Source organism: Molossus molossus, unplaced genomic scaffold (assembly GCF_014108415.1).
Source record: "Molossus molossus isolate mMolMol1 unplaced genomic scaffold, mMolMol1.p scaffold_m16_p_8, whole genome shotgun sequence".
NCBI lineage: Eukaryota > Metazoa > Chordata > Mammalia > Chiroptera > Molossidae > Molossus > Molossus molossus.
The window spans coordinates 46,669,264-46,694,378 of NW_023425402.1; the positions used below are offsets into that span (position 1 = coordinate 46,669,264).

General features: G+C 41.9%; 1 protein-coding gene and 1 pseudogene across 3 annotated transcripts; one reads left to right on the top strand and one right to left on the bottom strand.

Annotated features, from left to right (window-relative positions):
* Window positions 1–24,600, top strand: ZBTB24 (zinc finger and BTB domain containing 24). Of its 3 annotated transcripts, none has more exons than XR_004957848.1 (6): window positions 1–994; window positions 4,046–4,213; window positions 4,739–4,817; window positions 5,952–6,035; window positions 22,118–22,199; window positions 23,524–24,600. XR_004957848.1 is itself a non-coding variant. In XM_036249371.1 (6 exons), the coding sequence occupies exons 1-6, from the start codon at window positions 25–27 to the stop codon at window positions 24,242–24,244; spliced, it is 2,109 nt and encodes a 702-aa protein (XP_036105264.1). In that variant the 5' UTR covers window positions 1–24; the 3' UTR covers window positions 24,245–24,573. The 3 variants fall into 3 exon arrangements, 2 of the variants coding, with proteins under 2 accessions (XP_036105264.1, XP_036105265.1); XM_036249371.1 differs by having other exon boundaries at window positions 4,734–4,817; window positions 23,524–24,573; XM_036249372.1 differs by lacking the exons at window positions 22,118–22,199; window positions 23,524–24,600 and having other exon boundaries at window positions 4,734–4,817; window positions 5,887–5,981.
* LOC118621934 lies at window positions 5,530–5,857 on the bottom strand (annotated as a pseudogene).
* Window positions 24,601–25,115: the final 515 nt, after the last annotated feature.

Consider the following 25,115-nt stretch of genomic DNA (forward strand, 5'->3'; position numbering starts at 1 on the left):
AACCCTTCTTGGCCTCTAAAGAAAATGGCAGAAACATCATCCGAGCCTGCTGGGCAACTTGGGCAGCTTGTTGTACACTCAGGCACTCACAGTGACACTGTCCTGGCCAGTTTCGAGGACCAGAGGAAGAAAGGTTTTCTCTGTGACATTACTTTAATTGTGGAGAATGTGCATTTCCGGGCCCACAAAGCCTTACTGGCTGCCAGTAGCGAATACTTCTCCATGATGTTTGCTGAAGAAGGGGAGATTGGCCAGTCCATTTATATGCTGGAAGGCATGGTAGCCGACACATTTGGTATCCTGCTAGAGTTTATCTACACGGGTTATCTCCAGGCCAGTGAGAAAAGTACAGAACAAATCCTGGCTACTGCTCAGTTCTTAAAAGTCTATGACCTGGTAAAGGCATACACAGATTTTCAAAACAACCATAGCTCCCCAAAACCGACGACTTTGAACACAGCTGGTGCTCCAGTGGTTGTTATTTCTAATAAGAAAAATGATCCACCGAAGCGGAAACGGGGAAGACCAAGAAAAGTCAACAATTTGCAGGAGGGAAAATCAGAACTGGCTGCAGAGGAAGAAATACAGCTGAGAGTGAACAATTCCGTTCAGAATAGACAAAACTTTGTGGTTAAAGAGGGAGATAATGGTGTACTGAATGAACAGACTGGAGCAAAAGAAATGGAAGAATCTGAGCCTGCTTGTGAGCTAGGTAGAGGGGAGGAAACGGGAATGCCTGCTGAAAAAGATGAGAACTGTGATCCTAAGATCCAGGATGGGCAGGACCACCAGACTCGGTACAGCAAGAGGAGGATTCAGAGATCCATCAAACTGAAAGATTACAAACTTGTTGGGGATGAAGAAGACCTGGTTTCAGCCAAGAGGGTCTGTGGAAGGAGAAAGCGTCCCATTGGCCCTGAGGCCCGTTGTAAAGACTGTGGCAAAGTCTTCAAGTATAACCACTTTTTAGCAATCCACCAGAGGAGCCACACGGGTAATTACGCCTTCACAGCTTATTGGAATGTGTTTTGGAGTAGTAATGATAAAAAATAGCTTTCATTTATTGTGCAACTTTTAGGTCATGGGCATTGTAATAAAGCCTTTTACGTGTTATTGCATTTAGTTCTCACATTAGTCTTGTGAAATAGTTTATATTATCTCTGTTACACAGATGGCATCTGTTTCAAGTCCTAGAAAGCTTAAATAACTTGCCCAGGTTATCCATTTAGTGTCAGAGCTGGGATTTGAACCCGGGTAGCCTGATTCCAGAACTTCTCTTATTTGTAGTTTGTTCACGGCTATAATATCTAGGTATCGAACTCTAGTCAAATTATTCTGATCTCTGACTCTTGAACATTCCTTATCTTGACCATAGCTATGCTTTTGGTCTGTGTGGACAGCTTTCTCCTTCAGCCGTCTAGCTATAATCTAGCTGTAAATGTCTTCTTTTTGGTCTCTCTAGCTCAGTACTGGCCAAGAGACCCTTTTGTGATGATGGAAATATCATCATCAAATATAGTGCAGACCAATGTAGCTGCTAGCCACATGTGGATTTTGTGCACTTGGCATGTGGCAAGTGTGACTGAGGAGCTGAATTTTTTATTTTATTTTAAGTAATTTAAATGACCACCGTATTGGACAGTGTAGCCCAAGTCAAAAATCTCTTCCTCCTTTGAACCCTCTCTTACACACAGACCTAACTCACTCTGCTTTGGGTTCTATTGTAGTTACCACTTAAATACCTTTCAACTTCATTGTAAGCTTATGTATAGGGATTGGTGCTTAAGTCTTCTGTCATCCAGCAGCTTGCTGTCATGTGACTCAGCAGCACTTAGCACTGCAGTTCTAAACCTGGCTGCACTGTACCTTAGAATCACCGAGGGAACTTCTAAAACTATTGGTGCCTGAGCCCCAACCTCAGAGCTTCTGATTTAATTATCTGGGGACTTGGTGTTTTTAAGATAGGTGAGAACCCTGAATTCTGTTTCTTTGAACGAAGTAGACACTTGAGAAATATTTGTTGAACTGTAATATAGCATAGTTTAAAGAATTAAATAGTTCTACAAAAATTTTTAAGGAAAATAGCACATAGGATCTTCCCTTTTGCCCCAGTGTCTGAAAGTTTCCACTGAATCACTTTAGAGGGGCTCTCTCTGGAAACTCATGATCTTTCAGTTCCAGAAACTTTCCTGAAATTATTTCATAGATGATTTCTCCATTTTCTTGCTCTCTTTCCAGAACTCTTTGTTATTTGGTTGTTGAACCTCCTGGACCCATCCTCTAACTTCTTTATCTTTTTTCTCCTTTTTTCCACCTGGGAGAGTTCCACTTACTAATTTCTTTTTTTTTTTTTTTTTTATCCTCACCCGAGGACATTTTTCCATTTTTTGTTCAGGTAGAGTGGGAGGGAGAGAGAGGAACAGAGAGAGAGAAACATCGATGTGAAGGGACACATCGAGTGGTTGCCACCCGCACAACCAACCAGGGCCGGGGACAAACTGCAACCGAGGTACGTGCCCTTAGCGGAAACCGAACCTGGGTCTCTCAGGACCGCAGGCCGACGCTCTAACTGCTGAGCCAAACCGGCTAGGGCACTAATTTCTTTTTTTTTCCCCCACTTCTAGGTACACTTTTTTCCTATAAATTCTTCAGTTAATTTTATTAAAATTTGTTGTTGTTGCACAATGTAATATCTTACCTCTGTGAGCATGTTCAAATAACATTTACTTATTTGTTAGGGGTTTTTTTTAATTAATTAATTTTTTATTTATTAATTTGTTTTTGTTACAGATGTTTCTCATTTTTCCCTCATTGACACCCTCCTCCCCTTCCCCGACACCTCATCCCCAGCTTTGTTGTCTATATTCATTGGTCATGTATACATGCATGTAAGTTCTGTGGTTTATCTCTCCCCCTGCCCCAACCCCTATTTGTTAGGTTTTAACATTTTCTTCATCTTGGACAGTTTCTGTTTTTTACAAGTTGCCTTTTTTCTTCTTGTTTTGGCATCTGTTTCAACTACTAAAGGTTTTCCTTGAAAGATGATTTTTTTTTTAAAAAAATCATAATCTTGTAAGAATGGTTTCCTAAAAGCTACTGGTAACTCTGTAGGTAGTGTCCTATAAATAGTGTCCTCGTTGGTAGTGTCCTATAGACAGTGTCCTCATTGAGGGTGGTGTGGTTGGCCTACACTTCCTTGCTGATGCTCTCTTATCTTGGGCTCTTCACATTCCAGGCAAAGATTCTCCACTCTACTCTCCACCTGGAGGCTATATGCTCCTTGATTGCCAGTGTCTAGAGCAGGAGGGAGAAGAAGGCTGGGGGAGTCTCATCATCCCAAACATAAACTTTGACCTGCTCTCCCTATGTTCGTCCCACTCCACTATACTGGGAGACCTCTAATCCAGAGACCCCTCTAGTCCCAAGACCTTTTGTTTTTGTCTTTTTATCCTCTCCCGAGGACATTTTTGCGTTTATCTTCAGATAGAGCGGGAGGGAGAGAGGGAGGAAGAGAGAGAGAAACATCAATGCGAGAGAGACACATTGACTGGTTGCCACCCACAAGACCCCAACCGGGGCTGGGAACAAACTGCAACTGAGTTACGTGTCCTTAGCAGGAAGTAAACCCAGGACTCCAGTATGCACAGAGACCCTTTGTTTTACCCTCTACAGAAAATAGTCTCCATCTTCTTTTGGGGAGAGGGCCAGTCTCCTGGCTCCATGGTTAGGGATCTAACCACCTTTGAAACAGACTGTCTTTTATCCTCCTTACCCCCATTTTCAGAGATAACAAGTACCACCAATTCCTGAGTCTTCTGGAAACTGTCTTAAATATTAGGTAGTATCTCAGTGTTCCTCACTGCTGGCATCAGATTCAGCTGTTCCAGCTTGCAAAATTTTATTGCTGATATTGTTTCTCCTGTTCATTGGCCTTTTGGATACGTGGCTTTTAAGAGAAATCCCTTTATTGTCATTTTAATTTGGGAGTGAACAGAAAGATGTGCAGATTCTTGCTTATCCTAATTTTCTGGGGCTCTTATTCCAGGGGAGCGACCTTTCAAATGTAATGAGTGTGGGAAAGGCTTTACCCAGAAGCACTCCCTGCAGGTCCACACCCGGATTCACACAGGCGAGCGGCCGTACACCTGCACCGTGTGCAGCAAGGCTCTCACCACCAAGCACTCGCTGCTGGAGCACATGAGCCTGCACTCAGGTAGCTGGGCTTGTACCGGGAGGGCCAACTGCCACCAGGCTTCCTTTTCCTGGGGTGGGCATTACCATGATCAAAATAGTGTCTTCTCAGCCTGGTGCCATTTCTGATATGGTGTCATTGGAAGGCAGAATTATGCATCTGTTAGAGTGTGGTTTAGAGTTTTGCACAGCATCAGGCCTTAAACTAAGACTTATTATAAACTTGTTGCCAGTAGTTCAGTATGCAAACATGTTTTGTTTAACCACCAGAATATAGAATTATTTTACTTTGAATGCCTTTGGGGGAAACTTGAATTCTCCAGTTCTGCCCCAGTCTCCACCACTCCTTATTGCCTTACATGCCTTTGCACATTTGGTTTACTGTGGTAGATTCTGAAGGCATTTGGGCTTGTAAACAAGTCACTTGTATCATTTGTAGAAAATGGAGACCAGGGCCCACTTTGGTATTTACCATATTAGTGAGCATCTTAGTTCTTTATAGTTTTTTGCATGTTTTCGTGTTTTGTTTTTTTATTTGGCAGGACAGAAGTCTTTTACCTGTGATCAGTGTGGAAAATATTACAGCCAGAAAAGACAACTGAAAAGCCATTACCGAGTACATACAGGTACAATAAAGTGAGAGAAAATTTGGATTGGTGGGAGAGAAATACAAGTACAAATTGTTTCTGAAACATTAGGTTTATATTGTGGAAGATAAATGAGTATTTAGGAAAAGTCCTAAAAGCAATCTAAATTAGATGTTCTTGTGTTATTCTCAGTACCTTGTGATTTGTATTTAATTTTTGTACTACAGTTTTAGTGCCACACACAGAAACCCCACAGAATTGGTATCTTTCAAAAGTGCTTCTTGACTCTGAGGTGCCAGTGGATTGGTTGTTAGTGGTGCCTGGAGAGAGATGTCACCACCCTTGCCTTCCAGGCTTTCTCCAACGTGGCTCCACCCACTTGCCTTTTTTTCTTTCCTGACAACAGATAAGAAATGAATGGGGGTGGGGGTGGTATGGGAGTGTCATTTGACATTAATTGGCCACAGTCACACTAGTGCTTTGAGGAAAAAAGATTATAATTAGGGAAATTGGGAGGGTCCCAGCTTTCTTAGAAAGCAGTAAATTGAGATGTATAGGAAAATATTAACTGTTACCAAATTAATTTTAAAATTATTGTGGTTTTATTAAAGTACCACATTTAAAGTGATTCTTTTTCAAGGAAGCACTGTAACACAAATCACTGAAGAAATGCAGGGAGATCATATATGCACTAAAACTTTTTTTTTCTCAAGAGAATAAATCCATCTTTATGTATAAGTTTTCAATAAATTTAAATCCATGAGGGGTACAGCATTACACAGATTCTATGTCCATTGGCCTTAGCAGGAAGATTGCTTTGGAATTTAGCATGAACCATGCCCTGGTTTTCAAGAGGAGTTAATCTTTCCCCAGACTCTTGTTTTGTTCTGTTTGCCACCAGGTGTCACTGTGCTGTTCTTTGCTTTGAACACATAAGCACATCCCTTGCTTAGATAGAATTCAGTTTCATCTCGAGCATAAACACCTTCAATTTTAAGAAGAGCTATGTGCTCCCTCTGGTTCTGGAGACCCTGCTTATAGCCAGCAAAAATGGCCTTGCACCGCAGCCTTCCAGACATATCTGTCATTATAGAAGTCCTGTTCCCAGCAGGCCTCTGCAGGCTCCAAGATGGCAGAAAGACGCACTGACACTTTTTTTATTGTTGCGACAAGGCCACTCATTACCGGAATGCAACCACTGCCATCGCAAATTCATGGACGTGTCTCAGCTGAAGAAACACCTACGAACACACACAGGTAAAATTCTGTCTCATCCTTTCTTTCTAGTATGCTTTATGTTTTCAGGAGAGTGAGAAATGAAGTACTTGGAGTTCCCTCCTCAGATTGTTTATTGTAAATTGGGTGGGAATTTTATGATTCTATAAACCCAAACAGAATGCTGTTAGCATCTGTAGGGAAGTCACATCTCTGTAGACTAGCAAAACAGATTACTTACTGAGCACTTTTATCTAGGGAAATTTATATAATACCACAAAATAGAACAAGTCAGAATCTAATTCCCTGTTTCACTATTAATTTACTTTAGCATTCAAGATTGAGATACTTTTTTTTTTTTTAATTTTTCTTTCTTTACTGGCTTTAGAAAGAGAGGAAGGGAGAGGGAGAGAGAGATAGAAACATTGCTGAGAGAGAACATCAGTTGGCTGCCTCCTGCATGCCCCCTACTGGGGATTTGGCCCACAACCTGGGCAAGTGCCCTGACCAGGAATCGAACCAGTGACCTCTTGATGCATGGGTCAGTGCTGAACCACTGAGCCACACCAGCCAGGCCTCTTTTTTTTTAGAAAAGGAAGTAAAATGAAACATCCATACTAAGGCAACACATGTAGAAGATTTTTTTCCACTTTCTCTCCTAGAACCAGTACTTATGACTTAAGCATTGTCACCTCCAAAAAAATGAGCTTCAGGATAAAGAGGAATCAGGATCGAATAAGGCAGGTCAGATTCTTAAATTTAAGATCAGGAAAATAAAAATGTGGACCTTTTAGACCTTTGGGTAGGAGCACTTAAAAATACACGTGTTAGCCCTGGCCGGTTTGGCTCAGTGGTTAGAGCGTCAGCCTGCAGTCCAGAGAGACCCAGGTTCGGTTCCCGCTAAGGGCACATACTTCGGTTTCAGTTTGTCCCCGGCCCTGGTTGGTCGTGCGGGTGGCAGCCACTCAATGTGTCCCTTTCACGTTGATGTTTCTCTCTCTCTCCCTCTCTCTCTCTCCCACTCCACCTGAACAAAAAATGGAAAAATGTCCCTGGGTGAGGATAAAAAAATAAAAAATAAACATGTTAGATATTTCTAAGAAAAGTATTCTAATGTATGTTAATTATTTAATGATTCTGTTAAATTGCCTACTAAAATTATATATCAGATTGGTTTATGTTGCTTTGGACATTTTTTAAAAATGTAAGTTTTTTTCCTTAAAGTAATTTGCTTTCTTAAAGCAAATATCTTACAGGGTACTAGTTTAATGAAAATGGATCTCTATACAATTTTTAATAAGTTTTGTGAAATTTAATTCATCTACCTAACACACATTTACTGAACAATTATTGAGTACCAGGCACTGTTCTAGGTTCTGAAGATACAGCAATGAATGAGGTGGATAGAGCCCCTGCTCTTGAGGGTTAGGGGCTAGCATTCCAACAGGGGAGACAAAGAACAGCTGGGTGAGGGTAGGTGCAATAAAGAGCTAAACACAGGGTAAGGAGACAGGGTGCAGGAAGAGGAGCTGCCCTGTTATGTGGGGATTTGTCCGGGAAGGCCTCGCTGACGAGGTGACATCTGTGATGGAGATCAGAATGTGGGGAGCAAACAAGCCATTGTGGCTCTCCAGGAGAAGAGCTTTCTAGGCAGAGGGAATGGCAGGTACATAACCCTGAGGCAGGAGAGTTTCAGACATGCTGGTGAAATGCCAGGAGACAGGAGTGGCTGAGGCAGAGCCAGGATGGTGGGAGTAGGAAGGAATGTGGTAGGTGCTGTCAGAGGCGACTGGAGTCCTTGTACGGTAGGGGTTTTCAGCCCAGCCGTGTGCTTTAGTCACCTGCAAGCTTGGTCCCACCCCAGAGATCCTGACAGAATCCACTTGAGGTAAGGCCGTGGAATTGTAGTTGGCAATTTTTAAAGCTCTTCAGGTGATTCTAGTATGCACTTCAGTTTAAGAATTTTGGAAGCCACAGTGAAGACTTTGGATTTTATTCTGAGTGAGATGACTTTAGCAAGAGGATTGACATGGTGTGACTTAGAGCTGTTTTTGGTTTTTTTTTTTTTGGTGGTACGTGCCCCTAGCGGGAACCGAACCTGGGACTCTTTGGTACACAGGCCGACACTCAACTGCTGAGCCAAACTGGCCAGGGCATGACTTAGAGTTTTAACAGGATCACTTGCTCCAGCTACCATGTGGGGTGCCGAGGCAGGGGTGGAGGCACCCATTAGGAGGGTGAAGAGACACATAGAAGGCTGTTGCAGTAATCGGACTTGGCATAGTGTGGCAGCAGTGGAAGTGGTGACGAGTGGTCCAACTCTGGCTATATTTTTTAAAAAATATATTGATTGATTTTTTAGAGAGAGAGGAAGGGAGAGAGAGATAGAGACATCGATTGGCTGCCTCCTGCATGCCCTGTACTGGGGATCGAGCCTGCAACCCGAGCATGTGCCCTGACCAGAACCTCTCAGTCCATGGGATGACGCTGAATCCACTGAGCCACTCTGGCCCAGCAATTCTGGCTATATTTTGACAGAAGAGTCAATGTGATTTGCTCATGATTGGATGTGGGGGGTGGGGTAAGAGAAAGAGGAGGCAGAAGCAACTGGAAGGATGCAAAACGGGGAGATTTCAGGAGGAACAAATCAAGAGTTGGATTTTTGGCATGTGGGGTCTGAGATGTCTATTTGACATCCAAGTGCAGGTGTGGAGGAGGCAGCTTGATATTTGAGTCTGGAGTTCAGGGGAGACATGCTAGCAGTGATAAATATAAATTTACATGCTTACACATCTGCCTGGAAATAGCATGTGAAGCTGTGAAGAGAAGACTTTGGGAGAGGTGGAGGTGGAGGAGAGCTGAGGCACCTGGGTTATGTTGAGGAGTGCCAGAGATGAGACATTTCATCTAGGTTTTGTCTTCTGAGTATAAGGTATTAGTGAGGTTTCTGGCCTTTATGAGATATCACCTTGAAATGGGGATAAAAAGGAACATAAATCCTTTCTCCATAATCCTAGCAAACTTTTTACCCTCTACTTTGAAGAGAAGCAGAAGAGGGAAGTGGGAGATATATGGTGGGTAAAAAAGGAGACAGAAAAGGCTCTGTAGTGGTTTGTTATGACTTAAAAGTAAGAAATCAAACCCATTCAAATATTGGGCTCTTTGAGGACAAGGATTATGACCCACCTGCCTCTAGCACAGAAAATATGCTCAATGTTGTTGGAAGAGTTGGCGTGTCTCTTCCCTGCTCCCTGGGCAGATTGGAAAGTTTGGGCAGAGGCTGCCTGGCAGAGTTGGTGCTTGCCTCTGCAGATCGTGGTGTGAGCAGACCTGAGCTGGCAGGTCATGCTGAGGGCCAGGGCAGGGGGCACCAATTGCAGCATTGTGGGCACATTCGATTGGAAACTCTTCTCTTAGCTCTTTGAGTACAAAACTCTTTTTCAGTAAGATGTGCCATGCCAAACCTGAGAAGTCAGAGGTAAATAAGGAATGCTCTTTTCCTAAGAGAACATCTTCAGTGAGGGAGATGGATGCATTTTGAAATGGAGGCAAGACAGATAGGCCGTGCCTGTGAGGTCCCCACAGCTCGGGCTCTCATACTCAGATCTTGGAGCTAGTCAGGTTTTCAGGGGCTGAGCCAATCACAGGACTGATAAAGTGAATGTATTAACTGAAAAAAGAGACTATACCTTTCTGTTGCCCACAGTACCACCTTCCTGACTTCAGTGTACCTGAAAACCTTGGTAGTGATCAGAAGATTGCTTGGTGAGCTGGGGGCATGTTCAGGGAATTGGCCCAGGCCATGAAAAAGCCTGGTGAGTGACCTCAGACCCCAAAGTACAATAGCAGCCCTCCAGTGTCCCTGTCCCTTGCATAATGTTAGATAAACACTGATTCTACCTAATGGGCTCCCACTCACGTGTAGATGCCCTGCCTAGTAACACATCATTCAGTTAATCAAGTCACAGCTTTCATTCACAGCCTCATTTTGTTGGAATAGATTTGAAGCTTCCCAAATCTCCCCAACCATCTGTTAATGTTTCCTGTCCCCATCTTAATGAGCTCTGGGCCGCCTCACTGCAGCATCCCCTTACAGCATCTACATGTGACCTGATAAGAGCCTCAGAAGGGTGCACACCCTAGTAGAGGTGTGAACACAGTGACAGAAATGATTCACTGTCCCTGGGAAGATCTGGGGCAGCATCCCAGAAGAAAGACCTGGATCTTGAAGCCAGAGTAAGTGCAGGATGGACAGAGGAAGTAGGAAAAGGCATGTCCAGACAGGAACAGGGTGTGCAGAGCTTGAGGATGAGAGCAGCCGGCATCAGAGACCGCGGTGAGGAATTCTGTGGTGAATAGCTAGAGTAAAACTGCTGATGGGTGAGGTGGGTTCTGCAACGTATTTGGGCAGAGAGGGGACATATTTGATTTACATATTGAAAAGAACTCAGGCAGCCCCAGGAGGATGGGCAGAGGGAGGGTCCTGGGGGTGAGGCAGTTAGCAGGCTCTGTGGTAAATAAAGATGAAGGCCTTTGGGTCAAGGGAGTAGAAAGAAGAGATGTATTTAAGAGCTTTGTCTAGAAAAAATAGTCACTGTAAATATAACAAAGTTTATATCCAAGATATGAAAATATGAGTACTCTTCCCTGCTCCCTGGGCAGATTGGAAAGTTTGGGCAGAGGCTGCCTGGCAGAGTTGGTGCTTGCCCAGAAAACTGGGCAGGAGACATGAAAAGCATGTCACAGAAGATGTAGGAATGGCCAGTAGACATATAAAATGATATTAACTGTATTAATTATCAAAGAAAAAGAAATGCGCTCTTCTTTTTGCCCATTAGGTTGGCAAATATGTGAGGAAGTGGGGAACTTTATGTTCTGTTGGTAAGAATATAACTTGAGAACTTTCTGCAAAGAGCTTTGGCAATATGTATCAAAATGTAAACTGCCCGGTTGTGAAAGGATGTTTGCGTAAGGGTATTCATAATCAGCAGGATTACTTACAATGTCACAAACTGGAAGTTACCTCATTGTCCATCAGTAAGAGATTAGTTAGGTAAATTTTGGACAGGACATACAGTGAGACACAACACACCCTTGTTAAATGGTGGTGTGGCTTCTTTATGTGACATTACAGAGCAACATGCCTGGGCAGTCGGGGAGGAAGAGACTGTCCTCTAGGCTTCTGGGTTCTTTCAGCTGGTCTAATCAAATAGACGTGAGGCCCTGGCCAGTTTGGCTTAGCGGTTAGAGCGTTGGCCCGTGGCCCAAAGACTAGCGGGTTAGATTCTGGTCAAGGGCACATACCTCAGTTGTGGCTCAGTCCCCGGCCCTGGTCAGGGTTGTGCAGGAGGCAACCAATCAGTGTATCTGTCTCACGGCAGTGTTTCTCTCTCTCATCGATGTATCTCTCTCTCTCTCTCTCTGTACCCCCCCCCCCACTCTTATCTGAAGATAAATGGAAAAATATCCTCAGGTGAGGATTTAAAAAAAAAAATAGACATGAGACAGATTAACAAGAGAAAAAAACAATTTAATTACTTACATACATACTGGATCTCCACATACATGAGAGAATCAGACAGAAAGGTAAAGAGAGCTCTACATGGCAGTCTGAGCCAAGGAATGAGGTACGTTGCCTCGAGGTTTCAGAGAGAAGGAAGGTCATTCCCAGGATGATAAGAGCAGATGTTAGTAATTAGAAGTTTGCCCTGCCCTGTAGATAGGTATAAAAAGTTATCTCAGTGGCTCAGTGGTTGAGCATCAACCCATGCACCAAGAGGTCACCAGATCAATTCCCAGTCAGGGCACATCGCCAAGTTGTGGGCCAAATCCCCAGTGGGGAGCATGCAGGAGGCGGCCAATTAATGTTCTCTCTCATCGATGTGTCTGTTTCTCCTCCTCCCTTCCTCTCTCTCTAAAATCAATAAAGAAAAAAAAAATTTTTTTTTAATAAAAAGTTATCTGTGGTAATAACCCTTTTTATGGGTAAGACCTCAAATCTAAATTCTTTAAGGGAGAGGTAAAGGTTTCTTGTGAGCCTTCAGGGTCTCGATTGCCTTCAGCTCAAAATAATTCACATGACAAAGTGGCACGTTCTGGGGAGGCCTGTTCTGAACTCCTTTGGTCCCACCTTTGACACTTCCTGAGAAGTTTCAAATGTTGGGTTAGTAGATTATTCCATATCTCATTAAACCTGTCTCAGTCTTAAAAATAGGTCAGTTCATTTAAACAGTCGTATCTCATTTCAGGAGATGGTGATGCAGGTGGGCTCCCAAAGTTAGGCCTATGGTGCAAGCAGTCAGGTATTTAATAAGGCATGTCTGTGGAAACAAAAGAAAAGCAATGGTTAATGATTGGAGCAGACTAGAACCCTGGTTTCTGAGTTCTGAAGGCAACCAGTTGAGAAGATTTCTACGTGTTTGGTTTGAAACATCTTCAGATAGAGTGGAGGCAGGCAGTGACAGTTTGATAGATTTTCCTGGTCTGCAGTTTGAATGTCTCTGGTGATCTTTCTGTAATAGTCATAAAGACTGTCCATATCTGAGGTACTGTGGTGGTTTCTCTGAAGTTTATATCAAGTTGTCCCACTTGAACATACATGGATTTGGGGGAAAGGCAGTTTTAGTTCTTAATGATTCCAAGTTAGAATTCTGAGTGGGAGAAAAAATTGGAAGCATTAGTTTGGAGAGTCATAGCCAAATATTAGACAAAACTAGAAGAATTTAGGATCTAGTTTAATTTACAGGTAAGAACAAAACCTCAAATGACAATGAACAGCACTAGAATTTAATATCGACAGAGATATGTTACTGAAACATAATCATTCTCTTTAAAATCACCCCCATTTTGCCTGGCCGGTGTGGCTCAGTGGTTGAGCGTTGACCCATGCGTCAAGAGGTCGCCAGTTCAATTCTCGGTCGGGGCACATGCCCAGGTTGTGTTCCCAGTCCCCAGTGAGGGGCATGCAGGAGGCGGCCAGTCGATATTCTCTCTCATTGATGTTTCTATTTCTCCCTCTCCCTTCCTCTCTCTCTAAAAATCAATAAAGAAGAGCCCTGGCCGGTTTGGTTCAGCGGTTAGAGCATTGCCTGTGGTCCAGAGAGACTGGGGTTCGGTTCCTGCTAAGGGCATGTACCTCAGTTGCAGTTTGTCCCCGGCCCTGGTTGGTCGTGTGGGTGGCAGCCACTCGATGTGTCCCTTTCACATCGATGTTTCTCTCTCTCTCTCTCTCTGTTCCTCTCTCTCTCCCACTCTACCTGAACCAAAAATGGAAAAATGTCCTCGAGTGAGGATTAAAAAAAAATCAATAAAGAAGAAAAAATAAGTTTAATAAATAAATAAAATAAAACCCCCATTTGTACCAACAGTAGCCAAGTTAAGACTAATTTGTTTGTAAAATAAGTCTAGTTTCCATGAACATGGCCTGTCATGTACATAAGAGCAGCAAAAATGGCAATTCACTTAAAAGCTCTTTTAAATCTACTTTGCTGCAATTTTTTATAAGGAATTTTCAGTTTGAACTTAAAAAGGCCTCTATGGACCAGAAAAGTCAAGGGGAGGACTTGCCATCTGATGTTGCCTACAATACCTGTATATAGATTGTTGCCTGCAATATCTACCTATATGGATTTGGGTTCCTCACTTCTCAAGGTCCTCAGAATATCTTCAGGCTCCTGCACCTGCCAGAAAATGACCTTTGCTCACCTAGTGAGGCTGCTTAGAACCTGTAAGCAAGGTACCAAGCCTATATGTCCAAAGATTTTATTGGCTTCCATTAGTTAATCTTAATTCCTTAAAGCTGTCTGGTCATGTCTGAGTATATGTATGTCTCTCTCAAACATGACATTCTAGTCAAAGTCTTGGTAACATAGCCAATGTTTCTAATTATGTGTTGTTAACAAGAAGAACAGATTATTATTGAACCTATGCAAATAATAATACCATGAAAATAAGATGACTCACTGAGAGCTTCCAAATTTTAGAGGGACCAAGTACAGAGAAAAAGATAAATGTTTTAGTTCTGCTCACAGAGGTATAAGTTACCAAATTGTTGTAAGTCATAGATAGTTTAAGATAAATAAGTTTCCTTATATCTGGAAAACAAAAGATTTTAAAAATTGATATTTTCAACAAAAAGTTATAAAAATTATAATCATCCTCTTCAGTTTATTTAGTCCCATGTAATTAAAACTTATTTTGCTTGGATCAAGTTTTTACATAACTTCTCTTGACCTTACCCGATGATTGAGGACTGTTTGGTCAGCAGTAATTCCAAGAAGTTCGCAAGACCTTTGTCAAGCACCCTGTCTGGTTTGACTCAGCAGTTAGAACATAAGCCCAAAGACTGAAGGGTCACAGGTTTTTTGTTTGTTTAATCTTCACCCGAGGACATTTTTCCATTTTTTGTTCAGATAGAGTGGGAGGGGGAGAGAGAGAGAGAGAGAGAGAGAAACATCGACGTGAAAGGGACACATCAAGTGGCTGGCACCTGCACGACCAACCAGGGCCAGGGACAAACTGCAACCGAGGTACATGCCCTTAGCGGGAACCAAACCCGGGTCTCTCTGGACCATAGGCCGACTCTAACCACTGAGCCAGACCGGCCAGGGCGGATCACAGGTTTGTTTCTGACAAAGGGCATGTAACTGGGTTGCAGGGTTGATCCCCGGCCCCATTCAGGCTTGTGTGGGAGACAACCAATTGATGTCTCTCTCACATTAATGTTTCTCTCTCTGTCTCTTCCTCCCTCCCTTCCAGTCTAAAAATCAATGGAAATATATCATTGGGTGAGGAGAAGGTATAACCCAAGTGGGAAACACAGTTTTTTTGCCACTATGAGGGCATCAGCCTTGCAGAAGAGGGACACGTCAGCCCATCAGGAAAACATACATATAGCAACAAGAACATATTGAACTCATAGTAAATATACTATGGTGGACGAAAGAATGCAAAAACTGAAAAATGGGGTTTTTCAGGGAACTTAGAAGAACCAAATGGCCATCATGGGTTTCCCATAGCTCTGACTATTTAATTTATAGCCATTGGTTACCCATCTTAGTTTCTCTGATTTAGAAGCAAACTGTTGCTGTGGCAAAGGTATGGAACTAAAGGGTCATTTTTGCAGAAGCAGAATGGACTTCATCCACATGTGCCACAGTCTTCATAGATTTTGTTGCTGCTTCCTATGAATGAAAGTTAGCTAGGGCATTTCAAATACAGAAGGTAGTTCTTACTATTGGGAAAATTCAGTTTTCTTAAGTAATCAAAGGCCTGATTAAGATGATATAAAACAAAATTATTTTGATAAAACCCAAAATCTTTGCTTTCTAGGCAGAATACTTTTCACAATATCTTATCAGGAGCTGACCAGTAATACTTTTTCATTTTAACAGAGAGAGAGAGAGAGAACTCTAAACTCTAATTTTGCATTAGCTTACCTTCAGTATTAAAACATTTACTTAATTAATGTATTCTGATATTTCTCTGCTTAACTATATATAAAATTTTCTTTTTCAAAATTCCCTACAAATCTATAACTTTTTCCTTGTCCAATTTAGTTTGTCTCTTCTTATTCAGAAATGAACATATTTTAGGACAAACCATTTTCTTTTAATTTCTTCAAAAATGCATTCCCATATCATATTCCTTTCTTTACTGAAAGAGCATATTACTTCCATATTAATTAGCATTCTCAACCCTTAGTATGTGTGTGTCTAACCACTATGCGTACTCCTGAAATTAATACAAAAAAATATTGAATATAAACTGTAATTGAAAAATAAAATATTAAAAAAATTTTAACCAACAAAAACCTTAATTTTTTAATGAAAACCTAAAAGTAAGCAATTAGCATTCTTTAGATTAGCAAATGTATGACTATATCTCATAACCTCTAGAAACAAGTACTTTTACTGGGAAATATATTTCATAATGTTTAGAAATATATGCTTCCTCAACAAAGCAGAACAAACATATTAATAGCTCCAAATTTATCTTTTAAGTTTTTGTTACAAGAAGTCAAAAGTAGCCCTGGCTAGTTTTGCTCAGCGGTTAGAGCCTTGGCCCGCAGACCAGAGAGACCCAGGTTTGGTTCCCGCTAAGGGCATGTACCTCGGTTGCAGTTTGTCCCCAGCCCCAGTTGGGATTGTGTGGCAACCAGTTTATGTGTTTCTCTCACATCGATGTTTCTCTCTCTCTCTTCCTCCCTCTTGCTCTATCTGAAGCTAAATGCAAAAATGTTCTCAGGTGAGGATTAAAAAAAAGTAGGTAGACTTATTTAACAATTAGTGTTTCAGTATTTTATCTAATTTGGAAATGATCTAGATCTTCAATATATTTTCATTATTTAACTCAGTAAAATTCTAAGGTATGTATTAAGCTTCCAAAGGATTTTGGGAGCTATTTTATTTTTCATCCTCACCTGGGGACATTTTTTTTTTTTTTTTTGCATTTATCTTCAGACAGAGCGGGAGGTAGAGAGGGTGGAAGAGAGAGAGAGAGAAACATCCATGTGATAGAGACACATCAAGTAGTTGCCACCCACACGATCCCAACCGGGCCGGGGACGAACTGCAACCGAGGTATGTGCCCTTAGCAGGAACCAAACCCGGGACTCTCAGGTCTGCAGGCCGACACTCTAACTGCTGAGGCAAACCGGCCAGGGCTTGGGAGCTGTTTTTAAGTACGTATACTATAATACATATATAATTATTGATAAAAAATTTCACGTAAACACCTCTTATTTTACTTACACCTATTTAGTTATTAATCCTTAAAAATTATGTTTAGATTATGCTTGAAAACTATGAGACATCAAAGTCAATTATTATCCCAAGCTAGGTTTTCTGCTGACAAATTTTATAACATGAACGTTTTTTGTAAAACAGGTAAAAATAAGTTTTGTGTTTAATTCTGATACCTCTAAAGACATGTCAGCTTTAACCAAACCAAACTCAAACCAGCTTTTATATCAAGTAATTTCTCAGATCACATGATCTTTAAAAATATTTGGGTTAGTTTCTATTATATTATGAGAATTTTTATATAAATACTTTAAGTCATTATTTGAACTTTTTTACAAATTAGCAATATCGTCTGGAGATAGAAAATACTACTCAACACACATGAGCATATAGACAAATGTGAACAGAGACCTTCTAGGCTTTGGTTTAAATTTTCAGCCAGGAGACATAATAAGTTAAGTTCATGAACTCAGATAAACTAAAGACTTTTCTTACTGTAATTTGTGAAGACAATCTTGTAGAGACTATAGACTAGATTTGGGGCAAGGGTGCTTCTATAGTCATTCATATTTTTAAAAAAACACTCTTCTTTTTTCTTGCTTTTTTCTTCAGTCTTAGGAATTGAGAATGATAAAAATGGGTGGGCTTTGCCCTGGCCGCTGTGGCTCAGTTGGTTGGGCGTTGCCCCATGCATCCAAAGGTCACTGGTTCAATTCATGGTCAGGGTGTGTGCCAGAGGCAGCAGATCAGTGTTTCTCTGTCACATCAGTGGTTCTCTCTCTCTCTGTCTCCCACTCTCTCTCTAAAATATCAATAAAAACATTAAGAAAGAAACATTGTTAAAAATGGGTGGGCTTTGAGCTGCCTTTCTCATTTTGCAAAGATTTGTAAGATACGGACCGTTGCTCTCAATTCCCAAAGTACTGGGTTGTAACTTAAGTGACATCATAGGTTAGCTACCCATCCCACTACATCATCCCTGAGTTGCCTTTTTTTCTCTGGGTACATAGTTTTATTTCTAATCATAGTTGTTAAATTCTTTCAAATGTTATATTTCAATTGGGACAAACAGTAACTATTTCTGGCAGTGTTAAACTATTCTGTGGACTCAAGGGATGTAAAGGTTATCACCTTCCGGAGTCATTCCCTGTGATAGCCAAGAGAAAAAACTGACAGCCTGCCTGTTACAGGCAGGCAGGAAGCCAAGCCCAGCTCTTAGGACATAGGCAGTAGTTATCCCTGGGAGAAAGGATCAGTAGCCATTTGGCCTGATTTGGGAAAGAAGGAAGGGGCAGTGTGAAATTGTCTCTCACTGAGCTCAGGAGATAAACTATTTACAAAAACTTTTTAAATTGAATTTATTGGGGTGGCATTGGTTAATAAAATTACATAGGTTATGAGTGTACAGTTCTATAATACACCATCTGTATATTGTATTGTGTGTTCACCACCCTACAGAAACTTTTGAGCATCTTCCTTGAGTTTAAGAAATTCTCTAATTATGGTCCTCAGATTGGTCTTAGCCAGTGGTTCTCAACCTTCCTAATGCCGCAACCCCTTAATACAGTTCTTCATGTTGGGGTGATCCCCAACCATAAAATAATTTTTGTTGCTACTTCATAACTAATTTTGCTACTGTTATGTCTTAGGCGACCCCTGTGAAAGGGTCGTTTGATCCCCAAAGGGGTCATGACCCCCAGGTTGAGAACCACTGCCTTAAACCAAGGGATGAAAGATATCCGAGGATAGTCACCTGTAAGGGGTAATGTCAGTCTTATAGTTCTTTATTTTAAGTACGTCTATTTTTAATGTTTCATTAGCCTATTAAAATAAATATTTTACAGCAAATTTTTCAATGAAACTTTAAAAAAATTTTGAAGCCTCATAGTGGTTCTTGCATACCAATTATTTGATTTAAGTGCACTGTTTAATCTAATTGCAACATAATTGCTGTTGTAATTTTAAATTATAATTTTTTTTAGGGCTGGCAGCAGTTTGGTAGGATCCTAGCTATAAATGGAGTTTAACCCACTTTTCTGTCTGGCCATATTTTGGAGCTTCCAACCCTGTAGTTACCATGCCAGTTTCTTAGGACATAACATTTCTAGGTTGTCTTTAGTAAGATTTTACCATATTTATTTATTTATTGGTTAATCCTCACCTGAGGATATTTTTCCATTGATTTTTAGATAGAGTGAAAGGGAGGGAGGGAGAGAAACATCGATGTGAGAGAGATGCATCGATTGGTTGCCTCCCGCACGACCCTGACTTGGGCCAAGGATCGGACTTGCAACCTAGGAATGTGCCCTTGACCAAGAATCAAACCCATGACCCTTCAGTTGGTGGGCTGACACTCTAACTACTGAGTCAAACCAGCCAGGGCTGCCATATTTCATGTATTTAATTTATTTTTTATTTTTTTCCTTTATTGATTTATTGATTTTACAGAGAGAGGAAGAGAGAGATAGAAACACTGATGAGAGAGAACATAGATTGGCCGCCTCCTGCATGCCCCCCACTGGGGACCAGGCCCACCACCTGGGCATGTGCCCTGACCCTTTGGCTCATGGGTCAACGCTCAACCACTGAGCCACACCAGCCGGACCAGGGCTGCCGTATTATAATTAACATTGCTTAAAGGGTGGATTTACATGCCTTCAGTTTTACAATATTAGGCAGGAGAAATGTTTCCCAGTGAGAGAATGTCCACCCTCATGATACAATCATGTAAAAGAGATGCAATCATTTCACATAAGGCCTGTTGAATATATAACAATTCTATAAACTTTTACCTTAATTCCATAAACTATTACATTTCTAACTGTAGCCTCCATTAGGATTTTATCAACAGGTTTTGGTTTTACAATACTGGGTAGGGGAATTGACTTTAGCCACACATAATATCCATTCCCATGAAATATTCAACTTTTTTACATAAAGCCTGTTTAAACATGACTGTTTTCATAATTTTATCAGTCCCTGTTTTTCTGTATTATTGCACCAATGGATTTTGGTTTCACAGTTCAAGGAATTCTCATATCGAGGAGAGGTGACAGGCCGTGGGCGGCCGTGGGGCCAGAAGGAAGTTGGTTACAGGAAGATTAGACAATGACGATGCAAGGACAGAGTAGAGACAGGAGTGTGACTCTACGAATCCAACCAGGGGAAGGCCCACAGAAATGCTGATGGGGTGAAACAAAAAGAAAATGGAGAGTCACAGGACTAGTAGCAGCAGGATAGAAATCTTTAGATGATTTTTAAAAATTGGGATTAAAAAAATGGATATTGATGGGGTTTATTAAAACAAATGTTTGAATATAGTAATGCCAAAGGTTGGATGGCCAAAGTGGCTCCTTGGCAATCCCCTAACATCAAAGGACCCTGAACACATCCTCACTATTGACCTCACTTTGAAAAGTTTAAAAAGCTGGAAGACAGCCCTGGCTGGTTTGGCTCAGAGGTTAGAGCGTCGGCCAACAGACCAGAGAGACCCAGGTTCGGTTCCCACTGAGGGCACGTACCTCTGTTGCAGTTTGTCCCTGGCCTTGGTTGGGGTCATGTGTGTGGCAGCCAATCGATGTGTCTCTCTCACATCGATGTTTCTCTTTTTCTCTTTCTCCCTCTCTCCCTCCCGCTCTATCTGAAGATAAATGCAAAATTGTCCTCGGGTGAGGATGATTAAAAAAAAAAAAGCTAGAAGACAGAATTATAATGAGAAATCTGACCAGCAATCCTTGAGGCAGCAGGTAGGCTAGTTAATCAAGTTAAAAATTGACAAAAGTACCAGGATCCCTTGGCCTGACCCTTCGCTAGGGACCCCAAAGTCTTTTTACACAAACAATGTTTAAAACATTTGCCAACAGGCGGAGTTTCTGAGTTGTTGTAAATGAGGATGGAATTGAATGACAAGCACACAGCAGGTCCTCAGCCTTTGAATGTGGAGAGGGAGGAGAACTGAGAACAGGAGGCCCCAGCTCTGGTTTGGAAAGCTATGATGAGATAGTGGCAGTGGCCTGGTTTTAACCTTTGGAGGGGTAAGAGTTCCTGATGCACAGATGCAGACTCATCCATATTGTCAGTGTCTTCTGTCTACTTGGAGCCTCTGGTCAGCGTGGAGAAAGGGAAGCTACCTGACCATCCTCCACTTCAGATTGCACTCCTTGCTGTTATCTAGTTAAATGGGATTTTGCTGCTTGCTTTTATTTTTTTAACATATAGTTCCCTTGTCTACATTAATTTTGTTTCTGGAGGGTATGACAGTCTATCACTGTATGTGCACTGTACAAACTAGTGCTGAATAAACACTGTCAAAGCTTTATTAATTCCTAGTGGGGTCTGGAGCAGTCACATCTGTGTGAGCCTTAGTCACTGTCCTGTGAAATTCATTCATTCAATGAGGATTTCTGGAACAGTGTGCCAAGCCTGATTCTAGGCACTGGGGTGCTAGGAGTGAATAGGCCCATAAGTTATCCTACATAAGAATGGGGTGGGGTAGAGAATAAAAACGTGATAGTCTTGTGGTAACAGTAACTCAGGGGAGTGGACTAGGGGTGTTGGGGGTGGGGCAGTGCTTTCAGCAGTGACACAGCCTCCTGGTAAAGTGACATTTGAGCAGGCTTGAGGTGAGTGACTCACACTGGGAGACCCCTGGGGGAGACATGCCAGGGTGAGGGGATGTGAGTTCAGTGACTTTCCCGGATGCCTGAGAGGATGAGTTAGTGAGCAAGGGGAAAGTGCTGGATGAGGTTAGGGAGGCTTGAGGTGAGAAATGGGGGTGATCAGACAGATCAGTTCCTTGTAGGCCCAGGACTTTGCTTTTATCTCTGGATGGGCACCGTTAGGGTGTTTGCACACGATTTGCAATGATCTGACTGCATTAAAACAGGGAAGCAGGGACAGAAGTGGTCAGGGGAGACCCTTTAGGAGGCTGCTGCAGGGAGATGCCAATGGCCTGGACCAGAGGTGGCAGTGGAAATGGTGAGGAGTGGTCGGACTAGGGTACATTTGAAAGATAGATATAAATGTAAATAATATGGAAGTCACTCTAGTGCACAGGTGTCCTTGTGAAGGTCAAGAGGACTGCCCAACCAAGCAGTAAGGTATGGGAGTTAAAGTTACTCGGGTGGACAATACAGGAGTGAATGTGGTGCATCATTCTTTCCTATGGACAATTGCGTTCACTTTAAGTTAAAGGGAGAGAACCGTAGCTACATTTTCTCTCTATCCTCTTGGCACCTAGCACGTGCTTAATGCATTTGTGCTTATTGAGGATTCAAGTGGTATTTATTGCCCTTGTTTTTTTTTTATATTGTGAAACTATGGGTGATTTTTGCTTTCTGTTTTAGGTTAAATGTGTATTTCTAAATGCTTTCCCTTTTGTAGGTGAGAAGCCGTTTACATGTGAAATCTGTGGCAAATCTTTCACAGCAAAGAGTTCTCTTCAGACCCACATCAGAATCCATCGGTAAAGTTATGCTGATTTGTCTCTCATATGGAGTCCTCATTCAACCCTGGTGTTCAGCAGGGTGACTTGTTACTTATATAGTCCTTTTCCCCAAGTTATTACTCTGGTAGAATTTTCTGTTTGGTTTATAATTTCTAAAAATCTTTTCCGCCCTGGCCGGTTTGGCTCAGCGGTTAGAGCGTTGGCCTGCGGTCTGGAGAGATCCAGGTTCAGTTCCCGCTAAGGGCATGTACCTCGGTTGCAGTTTGTCCCCTGCCCTGGTTGGGTCGTGCGGGTGGCGACCACTCGATGTGTCCCTTTCACATCAATGTTTCTCTCTCTCTCTCTCCCTCCCACTCTATCTGAACAAAATATCAAAAAAATGCCCTTGGGTGAGGATTAAAAAAAAAAAATCTTTTCCATAGACCTGATCGTTTGGGCTCAGTAGTTAGAGCATCAGCCTGCCTACTGAAGGAAGGGTCTTGGGTTTGATTCCCGGTCAAGGGCATACATCAGGGTTTCAGGTTCAGTCCCCCGCCTTAGGGTCATGCAGGAAACAACCAGTCGATGTATCATCTCACATGGATGTTTCTCTTTTGCTCTCTTTCTCCCTCTCCCTCCCTTCCACTCTCATCTAAAATCAATAGAAAAATATCCTTGGATGAAGATTAACACACACACACACACACACACACACACACACATGACTTGTAAAATCTTTTCAATAAAGAATTTCCTCACTTAGGCAAAATCAGGAAAACTGATGCTGGCCAGCAAAATTTGCACTATTGATTTCATTTCTTGAATTTTTTATTTGATCTGGGAGCTGGTCCAATGCTTAAATCTTCAATCAAAGTAATATTAAATTTAATATTTTATGAGTGAATATTTTTGTTCACAAAACTTAACTTCTAGATTGGATTTAATAGATCTTCTAACAGCATCACAGACAACTAGGGGCTACTCATTTTAATGTTAAAATCAGTTGTATATGCTTATTTGTCCATTAGAGCAAAAAAATTGTCTATGAGAACTAGAACAAAACCAAGGAACTATATGTGTAATATATATTTACTTTTTTATCTGAAGTAAATACTATGGAATCATAAAATTGTATTGCATCTAGCCCAACTTCATTCACCACCCTTCCTCAGACACCACCCACACCTTTTTTTATAAGATTAGAAACTGAAGCCCATGGAAGTTACGAGTTGCTCCAAGTCCTCATCTGAGTAGGACAACACATGATTTAAGTTTCCTCTATTCTTGACCGCTTCTCCCTAAGTAATCAGGAAGTAATACATAGATCTTTCTGTTTTAATATAAAACATGTGTTTCCTTATAGAGGAGAGAAGCCATACTCCTGTGGCATATGTGGCAAATCCTTCTCCGACTCCAGTGCCAAGAGGAGACACTGCATTCTACACACAGGCAAAAAGCCTTTCTCCTGCCCCGAGTGTAACTTACAGTTTGCTCGCTTAGACAACTTGAAGGCTCACTTGAAAATCCATAGCAAAGAGAAACATGCAGCAGATGCCAGCAGCATTTCTGGCAGTAATAATACTGAAGAGGTCAGGAACATTCTTCAGCTGCAGCCTTATCAACTCTCTACCTCCGGAGAGCAGGAAATACAGCTTCTTGTAACCGATTCTGTACATAATATCAATTTCATGCCTGGTCCTAGTCAAGGAATCAGCATCGTTGCTGCAGAGAGTTCCCAGAACATGACTGCAGACCAGGCTGCTAATCTCACGCTGCTCACACAGCAGCCAGAACAACTGCAGAATTTAATTCTCTCAGCTCAACAGGAGCAAACAGAACACATTCAGAGCCTCAATGTGATTGAAAGCCAGATGGAACCCTCACAGAGCGAGCCTGTGCACGTTATTGCACTTTCCAAGGAAACCTTGGAGCATCTGCACGCCCATCAAGAGCAAACGAGGGAGCTCCGTTTAGCAAGTGCTGCACATCCAGCTCAGCACCTGCAGCTGACACCGCAGTCTGCTCCGCCGCCACCCAGCCACCATGTGCCGCAGCCCACACCGATGAGCCAGGAGCAGAGCTGACCTGCAAACACGTTTGACTGCTCTACTGGTCTCTTCTCCATCAGCCAGCTGTAACTGGATTGTGTGCTTGAAGTCAGGCTTCCTGAAACCTCACTCACAGATCCTTACGGAATTGTGCTAGCTAGCTGATAGTCATAATGTTTCCTTCCAGGCAGCAAGATGTGTGCATTATGTCCCCTATATAGTACTGAAAGGGATTAAGCATTTCACTATTGATAAATGGTTTTCATTTCATCTACTGCATCTCAAAAAGACTTGGGTAATTTTTCTTTGGGGGTATTGGTTTAAATTTTCCATAAGTACTATATGTTCACAGCAATAGGTTACGGTCTTGCTGACCTTTCCAGTTATAGTTTGTTTCGTTTTGTTTTAAATATATTTTTATCGATTTTTAGAGAGAGGAAGGGAGAGAGAAAGAAACATTGATGTGAGAGAGAAACATTGATCGTCTGCCTCCTGCATGTCCCCCACTGAGGATCAAGCCTGCAACCCGGGCGTGTGCCCTGACCAGAAATTGAACTGGGACCTCTCGGTCCATGGGACAACACTCAATCCACTGAGCCACACCAGCTGGGCTATAGTTTTTATTTTTTAGGACAAAGGAAGTCACATGTTGAATTGGGTAGAATGGTTGGTTCCACTTCTTTATTTCTCATAGGCAACACAATTGCCTCAACAAGACAAGTCAGACTCCCAGACCAGCAATAATATTTGATCTTCATGATGAAGTTAGAGCTTTCTTAATTGTCCTGGAATAAAAATTCTATTCAGTGTAATTTGTGTTGAATATACTGAATTCTAATTGACCTCCAAAGATGTTGATCTGTATGTTATGTCTAATAACTTTCTGGAGATGGGAACCTATAAGCTA